Source organism: Sinocyclocheilus rhinocerous, unplaced genomic scaffold (genome assembly GCF_001515625.1).
Source record: "Sinocyclocheilus rhinocerous isolate Xijiao unplaced genomic scaffold, SAMN03320098_v1.1 scaffold14, whole genome shotgun sequence".
NCBI lineage: Eukaryota > Metazoa > Chordata > Actinopteri > Cypriniformes > Cyprinidae > Sinocyclocheilus > Sinocyclocheilus rhinocerous.
Genome location: NW_015629561.1, coordinates 123,501 through 138,103, shown reverse-complemented (window position 1 = coordinate 138,103; position 14,603 = coordinate 123,501). Strand labels below are relative to the sequence as shown.

The 14,603-nt window shown below is 38.8% G+C and overlaps 1 protein-coding gene across 1 annotated transcript in view; it reads left to right on the top strand.

The window, feature by feature from the left end:
• Positions 1–14,163, top strand: part of LOC107739300 (uncharacterized) — a 24,315-nt gene extending 10,152 nt beyond the window's left edge. The window contains exons 4-7 of the mRNA XM_016551379.1: positions 8,055–8,225; positions 11,671–11,860; positions 12,803–13,606; positions 13,930–14,163. Of these exons, the coding sequence (XP_016406865.1) occupies positions 8,055–8,225; positions 11,671–11,860; positions 12,803–13,606; positions 13,930–14,162 (1,398 nt within the window). The 3' untranslated portion in view covers position 14,163. The remainder of the gene's footprint in view (positions 1–8,054; positions 8,226–11,670; positions 11,861–12,802; positions 13,607–13,929) is intronic.
• The last annotated feature ends 440 nt before the right edge of the window (positions 14,164–14,603 follow it).

The window sequence follows — 14,603 nt, the reverse complement described above, 5'->3', positions numbered from 1 at the left end:
CAAATCAGTCCGACGAATCTTTTCAGTTTCGCAAAGCGAAAACACGGGCCGTCCAATAAGATTTGAGCATTACAACACGTGCCCGGAGCGGCTGCTGTTGCACAAAAAGGCAAGAGTGGTGGCGCTGTTTCGAAAACCAGTTTAAACTATAACACAGAAGAAGAGTATCCTGAGATAGAAGAGAGTGGATGCCTAGTTTTTGTTATCTTTGATATCTAAGAACATATTTTTTTCTCACATGTTCTTAATATAATTTATATTAATTATCCACTGAATTATGTGATCTGGAGTGTCCGTTTTCTTCCACGTGCGCGAGTGTTATGAGTCAGAGCGCGTTCACTCTAGATCTTCCATATTAATAAAATCGAGGGAAACATTTTTCTACACTTGAAATATGAAAGCAAGTAGACATATGATTATGACGATATACAGCTTTGTATACAGCTCATGGTATTTTTATAACAATAAAGGATGTTTATGACAATAAGCAGTGTGGCATACAAAGAGTGCATGTCTGCCTGAAATCAAAATCAACTATAGAGCACAATCGGGAGTTATTACAAGCACTCGATGATGGTTTAAAGTGGGTTTTAAGCAAATACATTAATAATTACATACATTTTCAAATGAGGCTTGATGCTAATTGTAGCTACGTCTATGTATTTTTTCTGATGTTTTCTTGTAAGCATTATAGATAGTTTGTGTTTCTGGCGTAGAACCTAACTTTATTTAGCTATATTAATTTAATGCTGTATATTGTGGACGATGTTAAATCCATAAATGAGATATGAGAAAATGAGAAAAATGCATTGCTGGTCGGCGCCACCTAGCGTGCAGGCGTGAATTAGCAGAAGGCGAACAATCGTTTCGTGCTCAATGTGAAAAGCACTGTTCGTCGCTTCTTCGCATCGCGTTCATTGTGGAACGGCCTTAAGAATTAATTTGGCAGTAAAGACACTAATAATGTTACAAAAAAATTATATTTCAAATAAATGCTGAATGTTTTAACTTTCCATTCATCAAATAATTCTGATGAAAAATATATCACGATTTCCACAAAAAAATTAGGCAGCAACTCTTTTCAACATTAATAAGAAATAATAATAAAATAAATAAGAAGAAATGATTTCTGAAGGATCATGTGACACTAAAGACTTGAGTAATGGCTGCTGAAAATTCAGCTTTACAATCACAAGAATAAAAGATATTAAGATAGAAAAAAGCTATTTTAAAGAGCATCAATATTTCACAATATTACTTATTTACTGTATTTTTACAAGAAGTTTAAAAAAAAAAAATATATCACGATTTCCACAAAAAAATTAGGCAGCAACTCTTTTCAACATTAATAAGAAATAATAATAAAATAAATAAGAAGAAATGATTTCTGAAGGATCATGTGACACTAAAGACTTGAGTAATGGCTGCTGAAAATTCAGCTTTACAATCACAAGAATAAAAGATATTAAGATAGTAAAAAGCTATTTTAAAGAGCATCAATATTTCACAATATTACTTATTTACTGTATTTTTACAAGAAGTTTAAAAAATATATTTTTTTGCAGACATATAAAAGGTATTACATCAGTTGGGTAATCCAATTAAACTATAACTTCAGGGGTAGTGGATGAAGGAGAGAAAATGTTGAGTAATCTTCTAGTATTAAAGGGGTCATCGGCTGCAAAATTCACTTTACAAGTTGTTTGAACATAAATGTGTGTTGGAAGTGTGTGTACACATCCATCCTATAATGATAAAAATCCACTCAGTGTTTTTTTTAAAAATCCCTATTTTAAAATCCCCTTTCTCAAATCAGGCTGTTCTGAGATTCCTGTCAGAATGACGTAGTTCTGCACAGGCCCCTCCCACGATAGTTGATTGACACTAGCGTCTTACCTTAGACCCGCCCTGAGTGAGCTGTCATCAGTCCGCAATTGTGTTGACTCCGGTGCAGGGGAAGACAAGAACGTCTCCGATTAAGCGATTGAGGTGTTTTGTTGTTGGATGTAATAATGAATATAGCAGTCATCATTTACTCCCAACATCTGAGCGTTGGATTAACGTTACTTTCGTTTTGAAGGAAATGCGCCGATCCCGATCTGCCTAAATGCGTCTATGTTCGCGCGAATCATTCGTGATCCAGCTTCATCAACAGAAGAAGTGAGTATAAGGGTTTTTTATGAATCCTTGCAAATCGCCTCTCCTAATAATGTGCTAGTTAGCCAGTTTCGCGGCTGAAGTTTACAGTCTGTTCGTCACCCCACGGAAGAGAGGGGCGGGGTCAGCAGAGCTCATTAGCATTTAAAGCAACATGGACTAGAATGGCTTGCTGAAAACAGAGCTGATTTTGGTAGGGTAAAAAAATAAATTTTAACCAAATTATGTTATAGACTTTTCATTAAGACCCTAAAGAATCATATCAACTTGTGGAAAATGGACATCCGATGACCCCTTTAAAGAAAGAATGCCTTCCCGATGTAAAGCCCGTTTGTTTTAAAGAAAATATGGATGGCATGACATCTTGGAGGCAAAGAGAGAGAACTTTGGCTAGAATCTTACAATCTACATTTAGCAGAGAAATCGGTTGATAGTTACCAGAGGATGTGGGGTCCCTGTCCCTCTTCAAAAACAAAGATAAGGATGCCATCTACAGAGTCGCTGACAGTTGACCTTTTTGAAAGGAATCATTATACATCCTCACCAAAATTGGGACTAGTAAATTAGAATATGCCTTATAAAATTCAACTGTAAACCCATCAGGGCCTGGAAATTTCCCATTCTGCATTAATCTATAATTAGCTTCTTGGACCTCCTGAGGGGAAATGGGGCTGCATAATTCTTAAGCCATGTCTTCATTAATTCTAGGGTTTAAGGGGTTGGGGATAGTTTCTGAACCTGAAGAGTGCTCGAACTTATAAAGGTTAATGTAGAAATCTAAAAAAAACTTTGTTGATTTCAGCCAGATGTGTAGTAAGATTGCCACTCGGGGAAATAATTATTGGAATAAGCCTAAAGATACTGGCTGCACAAGCCTGTTGAGCGGGCTAAAAGTGAAAAAAGACTGCTTGGTTTGTTGTAGTTGTCAAGGCAGTGAGTATCCTTTAACCAAAACAGTATACATCATGTGTCATTAGACAGTCATATTCCGATTGTAATGTTTTTTGTAAAGAGTGGGGGATGAAGAGATGGTGTATGTTTCACCACGTTTAAGGACCTTATCTAATGTCCTGCCTTTTAGGCCTTTCAGCCTTACGCAGGTGTGAAGTGAGTGAAATAATCTGACCTCGGACAAAAGCTTTAAGACAGTACATTTATACAGTATATATATATATATATGGAACTAAGGTTTACCTTCCAACAAGACAATGACCCTAAGCACACAGCTAAAATAATGAAGGAGTGGCTTCACAACAACTCTGTGACTGTTCTTGAATGGCCCAGCCAGATCCCTGACTTAAACCCAATTGAGCATCTCTGGAGAGACCTAAAAATGGCTGTCCACCAACGTTTACCGTCCAACCTGACAGAACTGGAGAGGATTTGCAAGGAGGAATGGCAGAGGATCCCCAAATCCAGTGGATATAACCTTGTTGCATCTTTCCCAAAAAGACTCATGGCTGTATTAGATCAAATGGGTGCTTCTACTAAATACTGAGCATTTTTCAGTTTTTCTTTTTTAATAAATCTGCAAAGATGTCAACAATTCTGTTTCTTTCTGTCAATATGGGGTGCTGTGTGTACATTAATGAGGAAAAAAAATTAACTTAAATGATTTTAGCAAATGGCTGCAATATAACAAAGAGTGAAAAATTTAAGGGGGTCTGAATACTTTCCGTACCCACTGTATATATATATATATATGTCCTTCCGGATCCCCGCCTACGCCTTGGTCGCCTGAGCCAACTGCTCTGCCTTGGCCCTCCGGATCCTCCCCGTCACCCCGGGCTCCTCTCCCACCTGCTCCGCCGCTGTCGGTTGGCCCCCTGGAGTCATCAGCCCTTCCTACACCATGGCTCCTCCCTCCATCGGCTCCACCGTGGGCTGCATTCATGGCTGCGGTCTGGGTCCCGCCTGGCTCCTCCTGCTCCAAGTCCCTCCTGTCTTCTCCCTGGCTCCTCCTGTCTCCGTCCTGGATCCTCCCTCCGTCTGCTCCTCCCGGGTCTTCTGCCTACCTCTCTTCCTGCCCTTCGCCACCACCTCGTCCTTCGAGGACGCGCCTTGGGGAGGGGGGAGTTATGTCACAGTTATTGGCTTTTGTTGTGTTTTCAGTTAGTTTCTGTCTTCATGCCTGTTCAGTTTCCTTAATTAGTTCATCATTAGTTAATCTTCATCACCTGTCTACCCCTCGTTAGTCACCGTACATAAGTTCCCTTCTCAGTTCCAGTCTTTGTCCGGTCTTGAGTCTACTTGATGTTGTTTTGCTGCGTGTTCCCTTTGCCTTCATGGATTATCATCTTCTTGGATTCTATCAAACTCTTGGGTAGATGACCTTCGTCTTCATGTGCCTTTCCTCTACACGTTGCGTGACAAAGTGAATAAAATGAATAAATAAATAAAACAGATTTAATAATAATAAATAAGAGCACATCCAAACATAACTTAATCAAAATTAAATTATGTACATATACCCATATATAATGTTCATTCACTGGATATACAAATAATATAAACATGAAGGATACAGAACCAATCTAAAGAATTATCAAAGGACATACTGTAGGCGCCACAGCAAAGTCTAAAAGGCGGGTGTGTAACAGTCGAGAAATCTTAAAAACTAACAGGTTAAGTGAACACGAGGGTGTACACAGCCCATCCATAATGTCTAACGAGAGGTATCTATAAATCTTGAATAAACAGAACATAGGCATATTCATATGCAACAACCAAGCGATAACCAGTCAGCCACTTAAATCTTTATAGGAATCAAAACATTTAGCGAATGCTGCATCTTGAGTCACTAACCGAACCAGCCACAAATTACTGTATCAGTCGCTTCGGGTTTAGTCCTCAGCAGAACGTAAAGATGCAATGTAGTCCTTGGCTTCAGCAACTGATGCAAGCCTTCTCCTATCTCCCTCCCTCCAGGCCGGGATCAAAAGCGCTGGTTTAGGCCCAGTTTGTAAAGTTCAGACAGCACTTCTTTGTACTTGGAATGTTGTTCCAGCACCCGCAGAGCATAGTTCTCATAGATAGCAATAGGAGTGCCGCTCTGGCCTTGTGAATTATCTTTTCCTTCTGCTGAAACTTGTGAAGCCAGACCATAACAGGCCTAGGCCTCTGCCCCGGCCTCAGTTTGTCAGACAGCGACCGATGTGCTATATCACATTTTAGCGGAGATTCCAGGACTCCATCCCCAAACACTTCTGCGAGTAGCTCTGAGAAGACAGAGGGCTGAGGTCCTTCACTGGATTCAGGTAGTCAAATAATTCTTATGTTGTTACGCCGGCTACAGGACTCGAGATCCAGAACTTTGGCAAGCAGTTTAGCGTTGCTCTCTGTTAACATAGCACAGGTAGTTTCTAAGGCATGTGTGCACTTGTCCTGTGAATTTGCAAGCAAAGCAATCTTCGAGGCGTGTTCCATCATGGTAGCTTGAATTTGGTCCAGCTTTACCTTGAGTGTCGAAACAGTGGTTTTAAAGTCACTAAAGAGAGCAGACCGGCGTTCCTCCAGGAGGTTAGATAATAGATATAGCTGCCATGCTAACATCTTTACCGTCATCTCCGCACACCTAAACTTTCTGAAACTTTTTGCCTTGTTTTGCTGATTTAGCTGCCATAATTTGATACCGATATGTGTGCGACGACAATATTGTCCAATTGGTAATAAAATAGAAATAAGTCTTGGGGTATTAAGGCAGTTATAGAATAAAAAGTTGCGGGAGCAAGTCCTGTGGGTCGTTGCGGTTTGTTTCATTGCTTCAGCAGAGACTGATTGTTTGGACATTTTATAATTTTTTTTCCTCATACTCATTTGGTTTGAACTGATAAACTGCACAAATGCTGAGCCATACTATGACTATAGTGTTGACATCATGTTGTGACTGTAATACAGTATGTATATTGTGTCTGTTGTTATAGTATTTAGTTAGCTTGTTTTGTACAAAAGTACTTTAATGTGTAAAGCCACTGAAGCTAACTGGGGCTGGATAAGGCAGACAGGGTGTCAGTGGATTGTCTCAGAATAGTCTACTTGCTCACTTGGTCCAGAGCTCCAAAAAAGTTTTGAATGCATCGCTCAGGGCCCCAGATTTTTAATATGGCCAAGGGAGTTTTGGGGGAAGGGGTGAGATGGTTGCACACTTACAAGAACCATTTACGAGATATCTGAGTGAAGATAGCTGTCTCCTGCAAGTTTGCTGTTGTCAGTAGAAATAAACATCCTTTTGTCTTCTTGTCATTTATCTTCCACATTAATTACTTCATGTGTTTATTTTAGTAAGCCCTGGACAAAAGAATTCTGGTCAATGTATTTGTTAAAGCAAAGTGGTTCAGATTTTTTCAAAGTGGACAAGATTTTTTTTAGCCTATCAGTACTTTTATAAAGAAACGAGCAATTATAATTAAATTTTTTTTTGTTTATTTCATTTTTCAGTTTACATAAAACCTTAACACACAAATGCATCACCTCTTATCAGTGTGAATATGTCATGCCTTATTTACACTGCCAGTGTTCTCACATGATGAAGTTTGAAGCTAATCACACTCTTTAGCACCATGAATTAAACGTTATCAAATTAAGCAATTTTTACTGATTGTTGAAGTCAGAGAGAGTCTGTTTATAAAGGCTTTCAAACTCTTAGCATGGTGCATGTGAAGTGTGAAGAGGAAACGTTTACTTGAAGGAGACCACTGGCAGAGCAAAAATGGTGAAATAGTCGAAACATGCTTTTGGAAATTTACAAGGCCATCAGTCATGTTAAGAGTTTGAAAGATCACAGCTTGAAGACTGCTCTGGACACAGATGTGTTTTGGGATCCCTGCAATTCAGCAGGAATTGTTTATATATGGCCAGATATCCCTTATATTTGAAGAATGCATGTTGAATCTCTGACTGTGAGAATGGTGGTAACAGTTGAAGTGACAATTCAAAGATTTCAGGCTCCCAAACTAGGCAAGCCAGCAATAATTCTGCTGTAATTGTGTTTGACCAAGTCACTTCTCCCTGAGGGTACTTTCCCTGTGCTATTTGTGTGAAACTACTGAAAGTCTGTATGGATAAGTTCCACTCCACCCAAATACTATATGAGTAAGCCTTTGCAGGAAATGTCAGTGACAAAACAGCTGATAAAACATCACATCACAACTCAACTCAACTCCAGTCCATCAACTAAAATCTTATGAAGAGCTAGCTGTTTGTATGTTTTTAACTTCAAACTGTTTGTTGAAAATTTTAGGACCATCTATAACAGGGGATGGACTTTTTCACTGGAGGAAGCGTTATTACGGCTTACTGGCTGGTATTTTGGCAAGAAGTGACTTTTTAGGTTTTAAAATGCCTTCATGGTGGATTTTCTTCTTGCAAACAAGCAACTTTTCACTTCTTAGGACATTAATTGATGGACTGGATTATTTGTGGATCACTGTGATGTTTTTATCAGCTGTTTGGACTCTCATTCTGATGGCACCCATTCACTGCAGAGGACCTACTGAGCAAGCGCTGTAAAGTTAAAGACAATTGAAGACAATGTAGAGACAATTTATTTTAGGGAATGCAGCGAACATTTCCTCCCTCATTTGTAAGAAAGAAAGAGTGCTGATGGCCACATGTACATGTAGCCTTCTGCAGAGATTTGAGACTCCTCATCAGCATTCAAATGGAGTGCAAGAAAGAGCGGGTTTGATATGAAGCATGAAATTTATTATCACTGTCTATTGGAAAGCTTGTATTACAAAAGGGATAAAAACTCACAAAATGTAGTATAAAGAAACATGGTGTATAACAAATTAAAAATAGGCCTGTGTGTTATAATGTGTGACCCAGGTCTGAATAACATCAATGTGTGTGATAATATCGAATGCTCATTGTGTTTGTCATATGTTTGTGTGTTCCAGAGTGTTGTGTGTTATGTTAAAGCAGCTTTCCCTCATATACTGGAGCTACTCAACACCCAATTCAGATATGCTAAGGACTCAGACAATTACCGCTATACTAATTCTCTGAAGAACTTGATCTACAACATTTACTCCCAGAGATGCATCCCTCCAATCAATGAGGAGATTGAGGTAACAAAGTCCATTTTTATTCTCTTTGAAAGCAGTGGTGCTTAAAATTGTCTATTAGTTACAAATAGGATTATGGAAGAAGATATTTGCCTCGTACTTCTGTAAGTTTCATACGTTATTGTGTTTAACAGCATAATTGTCTACAAATGTAACAAAAGCAAACAAATAATCAACAGGAAATGAAAGAGTAACTACTGTATAAAGCTGCTTAGAAATACCTCATACAAATGTTTGTGATAAATGATAAATGATAATTATACCAAATAACTGCAAGTCTTTTAAATGACAAATAACAAAACATCTTGCAGCTTAAAGAAAAAAGCAGAAACATTAGGCATTGAATTCTAGGTACATAAATTTTACTTGTATAAAGTTTCAAGTGGAAAAAGTCAAGAAACCAAGAGTCTTGGACAGTAGCTAGGGGTTTTGGCAACAATGATTTTGTTGACTTTTGTTAACAATGACTTTATTAAAACAGATTTCCTTGCAGTAATGTTGAACTGTATTGCTAAAATGTTTTACTAAATGTTGAATTCTGGCCATTTTCTGTAATAAGGATGTAACTGGGGGAACTATTTCTACTTGCAATGTTTTTTTTTTGTTTTCTTTTAGAAATCCACCAAAAGAAAAATGTTACCAGTTACACACACCAAACAAATCTGACACAGTGTGCAGTAATTCTGAATGATACTGAATAAAATATCACAAAATATATCACAGTAGATAGATGCCAAATCAAATAAAATATAGGAGATACAGAATGAAATCTGTAACACTACATGCACTGAACAACAGCGGACTGCACTGAAACACACTGGTGTTCTGTCGATTTGTAGCTGTCAGATTTTGCGACCTCCCATTAAAACAGTGAGTAGTACAATTCGACAACGAAAAATGCTACCTGTAAAATGATGGTTTATTAACGTGTACACCTACCCTTATAGTAATGCAAATACAGTAATTATGTGTTATATTTGCGGTTGTGGCTAGAAGGCAAGCCAATTTATTATTCTTTCCTTTTTGTCTTAGTGTTTAAAGTATTTATGTTTAAACTAATTAATTAATTAATTAATTAATTAGTTTAAACATAAATACTTTAAACACTAAGACAAAAAGGAAAGAATAATAAATTGGCTTGGGTATATATAGGCCTATGTTCACGCAAGAGCTGTCATTCTGACTGCCAACCGGAGAACAACAGATATTAAATAGCCTACTGTTAGAGTTATATAATGTAGTCTTGTTGTTTGAAGATGGCGGCACCCTGTTTGGCTGCGGCCGCACTGGCTCCCGATAGTATCGGATATTTAACAGGAAATAAGCCACTTAGACAAGTGAGTTCAGCAGTTTATATGCAGCATAGCAGAGCTAAACTAATATATGATCGTCATTTTATGTTAGAATTACGTAAAGTTAGCAGTTCAGGGATCGTAGACACAATCACTCTGGACACTCTGCGTGGCCTTGGACTGCTACGCCAGCTAAACCCAGCGTCCTATGAAGCATCGAAGTCTCCCACAGGCACCGGCCGCTCCCAGAGAAGACGGAGGCGGTGCGATAGGAAACGGAGGCGCGGCAGCCGGTGAGGATTAACAGCTAAGCTAAAGGCTAACCCATGCAGAACGCCGCTTCCATCCATTCTGCTTGCTAATGTCCGCTCCGTGGAGAATAAATTGGACTATCTGAAGCTGGACCTAACTACTAAACGGGAGATGAGAGACTGTTGTGCCATAATTCTGACGGAAACATGGCTAAACCCTTCCATTTCGGATGACGCCGTGAGTATCGAGGGGCTAACAATATTCAGGTCAGACAGGAGCTGTGTTCTCAGTGGAAAATCAAGAGGTGGCGGTGTGTGTATTTACACAAACAACAGCTGGTGTAACAATGCCGCAGTGGTCTCAAGTCATTGTTCTCTGGATGTAGAGTTTTTGTCTATTAAATGCAGACCTTTTTACCTGCCTAGGGAATTTACAACTATCATCATCACAGCAGTGTATATTCCACCTAGTGCAAATACTAAGGAGCCCCTGAATGTGCTCTACCGTTCCATCAGTGATCTGCAAGACTCACATCCATACCTACCTACCTACCTATAACGTTTTTTCTACCTATTAGATTGTGTTTTATTAAAGTCTACACCTACCCCAACCCTAAACCTACCCTTACAGTAATGCAGATACATTAAATATTGTTGTTCAGCGTGAGAAAAGGGACCCAATATTGATGTGCGCATGCCTAGTAAACCCTGGTAGGACAATCTGACGGGTAGGATAAAATGTCAAGTCACCAGATTTAAGCTAATTAATAAAAGGGTAAAAAAATTAAATAAAATGGGGTGAAAGTACGGCAGTGGCTAAGGCACAAGAGAAATGAAAGAACATTAGCAAAGCCACTTTACCATGTTTTACATAGGGTAGAAAACACGTCACACACACATTAAAGACATCACAGTGATATTTACCTAGAAAGATGATTTTATCACATGGTAAATTAGATAGATGTGAGCACTACGTGGAGCTCTAAATGGCTTCTCTGATCGCGCGCACGTGTCCAAAGCACACAAACAATACCGCGAGAGAATGAGAAAACAAAGGAAATCTCTTAAAGTGGCCACGAACATTTTGAAAACATAATACAGAAACAATGACTAGTTATACAACCTGGTCACATGGAATTCAGAGTTGTGCCTATTTTAAGTTAACTTCTGTCAACATGAAGTTAATTGGACCACATGCTTATGTGATATGTATCAGCCACATACATTATTTGTACTACAGCATGTCTAAAAAAAGTCCAGAGGAAACCTTTCCAGTTGCAGTCCTAATTAAATCATAGATGATTGCCATGGCCAGGGGCCTCATGCACTCATTATTTTCGAGGGGGCACGAGTTGGGGGGGGTGGTCGTCAGGTGACACACAGCAGTCACAACAGCACATGTTTTATTAATTTTTTTCTTATTCGAAAGGGGGTGGTCGTCAGGTGACACACAGCAGTCACAACAGCACATGTTTTATTAATTTTTTTCCTGTTTATTCGAAACATTCCCAAACGCATTAACTATATCATGAAATATCTTGATTCTCACCTTTATAGATGTTGATCTATAGTGGACGATGGTCAAAGTAACCTAATAATGTAGTCTATTAACTATGCATAAAAACCTGTCTGTTTACTTAATTAACAGATATGGGTGTCATCAGGGCCGTCCTCAGGTGGGTGCAACTGGTGAGGTCGCACCGGGCCCCGCGCTAAAATTGTTTTAACCTCAAAAGGCAATGGATATGTTATTTAATGGTCTGCTTGAATTAAAACTTTGCATGAAAATAATTTTACAATGACCTGTGTAGCCTGCCACCTGGTTTCCCAGTTGTTGGCGTTCAGTACACTGCAGAGAGTAATAGCCTAATTCTTCTGGAAAAAAACATGTTTTTCACCCTACAGGATAGCCCAATGAAGTTCTTAAGAACCCACATGACTTTGCCCAGGGGAGCTTTGGAGAAAGCTGAGGAAGTGATTCGCATGTATATGGGTCTGATGACTCAGAGCGACAAACCTGTGGACTGGAACTGTGAGGAAGAGTACACAGAAGATTTCCCAGAATCCACCACTGAACCTCTCAGCCAAACAGCAGGTAGCACAACTGCTGAGTCCAGTAATCATCTTAAATTACAGTATACGCTATCGGGCTCGCAAGATTTCGAGAACTTTTACACAACAGTTTAACAAGAAGTTAAAGAACAAATTTGCCAATTTACAACCAACTTATATGTAAATGAACAATGTTTACTTTTTCTCCATGTTACCTGCAACCAGATCTACCTGTTTATTTGTTAATAAAAATATGTCACTTGGCATTATCCGGTGAGCTTTTGGCAGCTTCAGGGTTTTTCATACTTCATACTTAATATGCATTTCTGAATGCATTTCGATGGGGGGTGGCAGTCAGTGTATTATTTCTGTTGAAATTTCCCTACCTTTCTAGCAAAATGTAAACTCCATAGCCCCTTTTCTCTGTTTTCTCTTGTCAAGTAGCACAGATGTAAAAAAAAAAAAAATGCATTTCTACTGCACAGACAGACACATTTTATCAAAAGCCCATCTTGCCAGCTGTGAATAACCCCTATAATACTGAGTGACTTACATTTTAGACGCAATGTTGCCAGTTACTTTTTCCACTTTTGCACCGCCTATGAAAAGTTATAATGAAGCTGAAGTGGAATCATTGAGCGCCTCCGAGCAACACACCATAATGGCGTTTCATTTCTGAACTAATTCATTTTTAGTGTTTTTGAATGAATCATTAGATGAAATGATCCAAGACTGATTCATAAGCAATCACTTGTTTCATTTTTGAACGAATCAACGTTTTTGTCTATCTGGACCACACAACACAGACAAGCAACAAGTGTAATACAAATGAAATTCATTAAAAAGGGGGAAAGAACCTTAAATAGAGCATAACAGGCTCTCAAAATTAATCTCATTAGCAAAAGATTAGCGAAGCCCCAGCTAATCTTACTTTAGTTGTGTTTTTATAATAATTTGTATTACATTTCCATTACATTTCCTCTAGGTGCCTCCGATTGCCCCTGCATTTGTCCAACAGTGAGCATTGGATCATCTAAGACATCTGCATCCACAAGCCATTGGAATATTAACCTGAAACCTACTCCATCCTCACAAAGATCATCCTTTTCATCTGTGGTAACCTTGCAGGGTGGTAATGAAAGAACTAAACAATTCAAGTCTGCTCTCCCTCTAGCTCTAGAGACGCCTGCCACATGGAGATCAACACAAGGAGATTTATCCAACTTCCTCTTTGGTAGCACTCCAGCTTTTCATGAAGAAACTTCAAATTCAGAGATGGACCATTTGCCATCACTGGATCTTTCCCCTTCACTTACAAATTTCCAGGATGTATTTCCGAGCAGAACTGACTCAAGAGCTGAGTCAACCTCTTCTGGCCCCAATCAAAAAAGCGATAGCACGCAGGACAGTGTGGAGAGGAGTGCACCGCTTTTACTTGCCAAGAGGTCTTTAGATTCCAAAAGCCAAGAAGCACCATCAAGTTCCTATGTGAAATTATCACAGAACTGGGTTACTGCAACATCTGAGCCAACATATAAAGATATTAAGACCACAGAGATAAAAGGCAAGCCTTCCCAAATGCTTCAACTGATTAAACACATTGTACCAGTCACAACCACAGTTCTGTCTTTGAAAGCAGCTGCGCATTCATCAGAAGGCCTGCGCAACCTTGTTGAACAGCCAGGTCATTTAAACAGCCCTCCTGAAAATTTCCAAACACACACCCAAAGTCCGGTGAGGGTGCCAAGGAATTTAATGAGAACCATCCATGAGGCGAAGCTCAGCAAAGGTGAGAAGGATAGTAGCGTTATTTTAGTATTATTTATTACTTTTTATTAATATTTTGAATTAGCTTTTATTTTTGTGTTTTCCATTTCCATTTTAATTTTAGTTAAATTTTTGTCATTTTGTTGTGTGCTTTTATCATTTTTTAATATCACTATTTAGGCTTAATTTATTTTTAGTTTTTGTTTAAAGTTTTATACTTTATTTTATTTAAGCTTTATATCAATTAACTGTTCTACCTGAATAGTAGACATCAAACATGTTTCTCTTCAGTCATGTGTTATTAATTCTGTGATGAGTCACCAAAGATGCCTTTGGTTTTCACAGACAGCAGATCCCAGGAGGATAGGCAGGAGGTGAAAGACCAGACTCATCCAGACAGAGAAACACACTGGAACTCTGCCACAGAACAATCCAGCAGTACAATCATCTCTTTTGGCACCGTGCTCATAATTACATTAGGGTGTGGTGGACTTCTGCTCATGACTGTCCTGATTTACAGACAGCAAAAAGTAAGTGACTCACAATTCATTTTTGCTCTGCTGAAAAGACCCGCTTAGAACGGCATCTTGGTCAGTGCTGGTCTGGAGTTGGTCTAGCCTAAGAAACATGCTGTGACCAGTAGCCAAAACATATGCTGGTGACTAGCTCTGGTGGTCTTTTCAGTCAGGTGTCCCAAGTGATCTTGTTCAAACAGAAATTCAACATTCTTTGAAGTTTCCAATATGAAAGAAAAACACATCATGGAGAACAGAAACCCAGAGATGATGGAGTTAAATATTTATTCAAAACAAACCATAAATTGGGAGGCAAAATGTCAGCAGGTTGTTTTTTCTCATTCTGTATATGGAATTACAATACATTTTAAAATACATTTTTTATTGCTCAAAAGGTGTCTACAACTAGGATATAGTACTAGAACAGGAAATTATTGATCTGGCAGATGGTCCATTGGTATGAAATATGAAAATATTTTAAGCATTCCTGCACAAACTAAACTT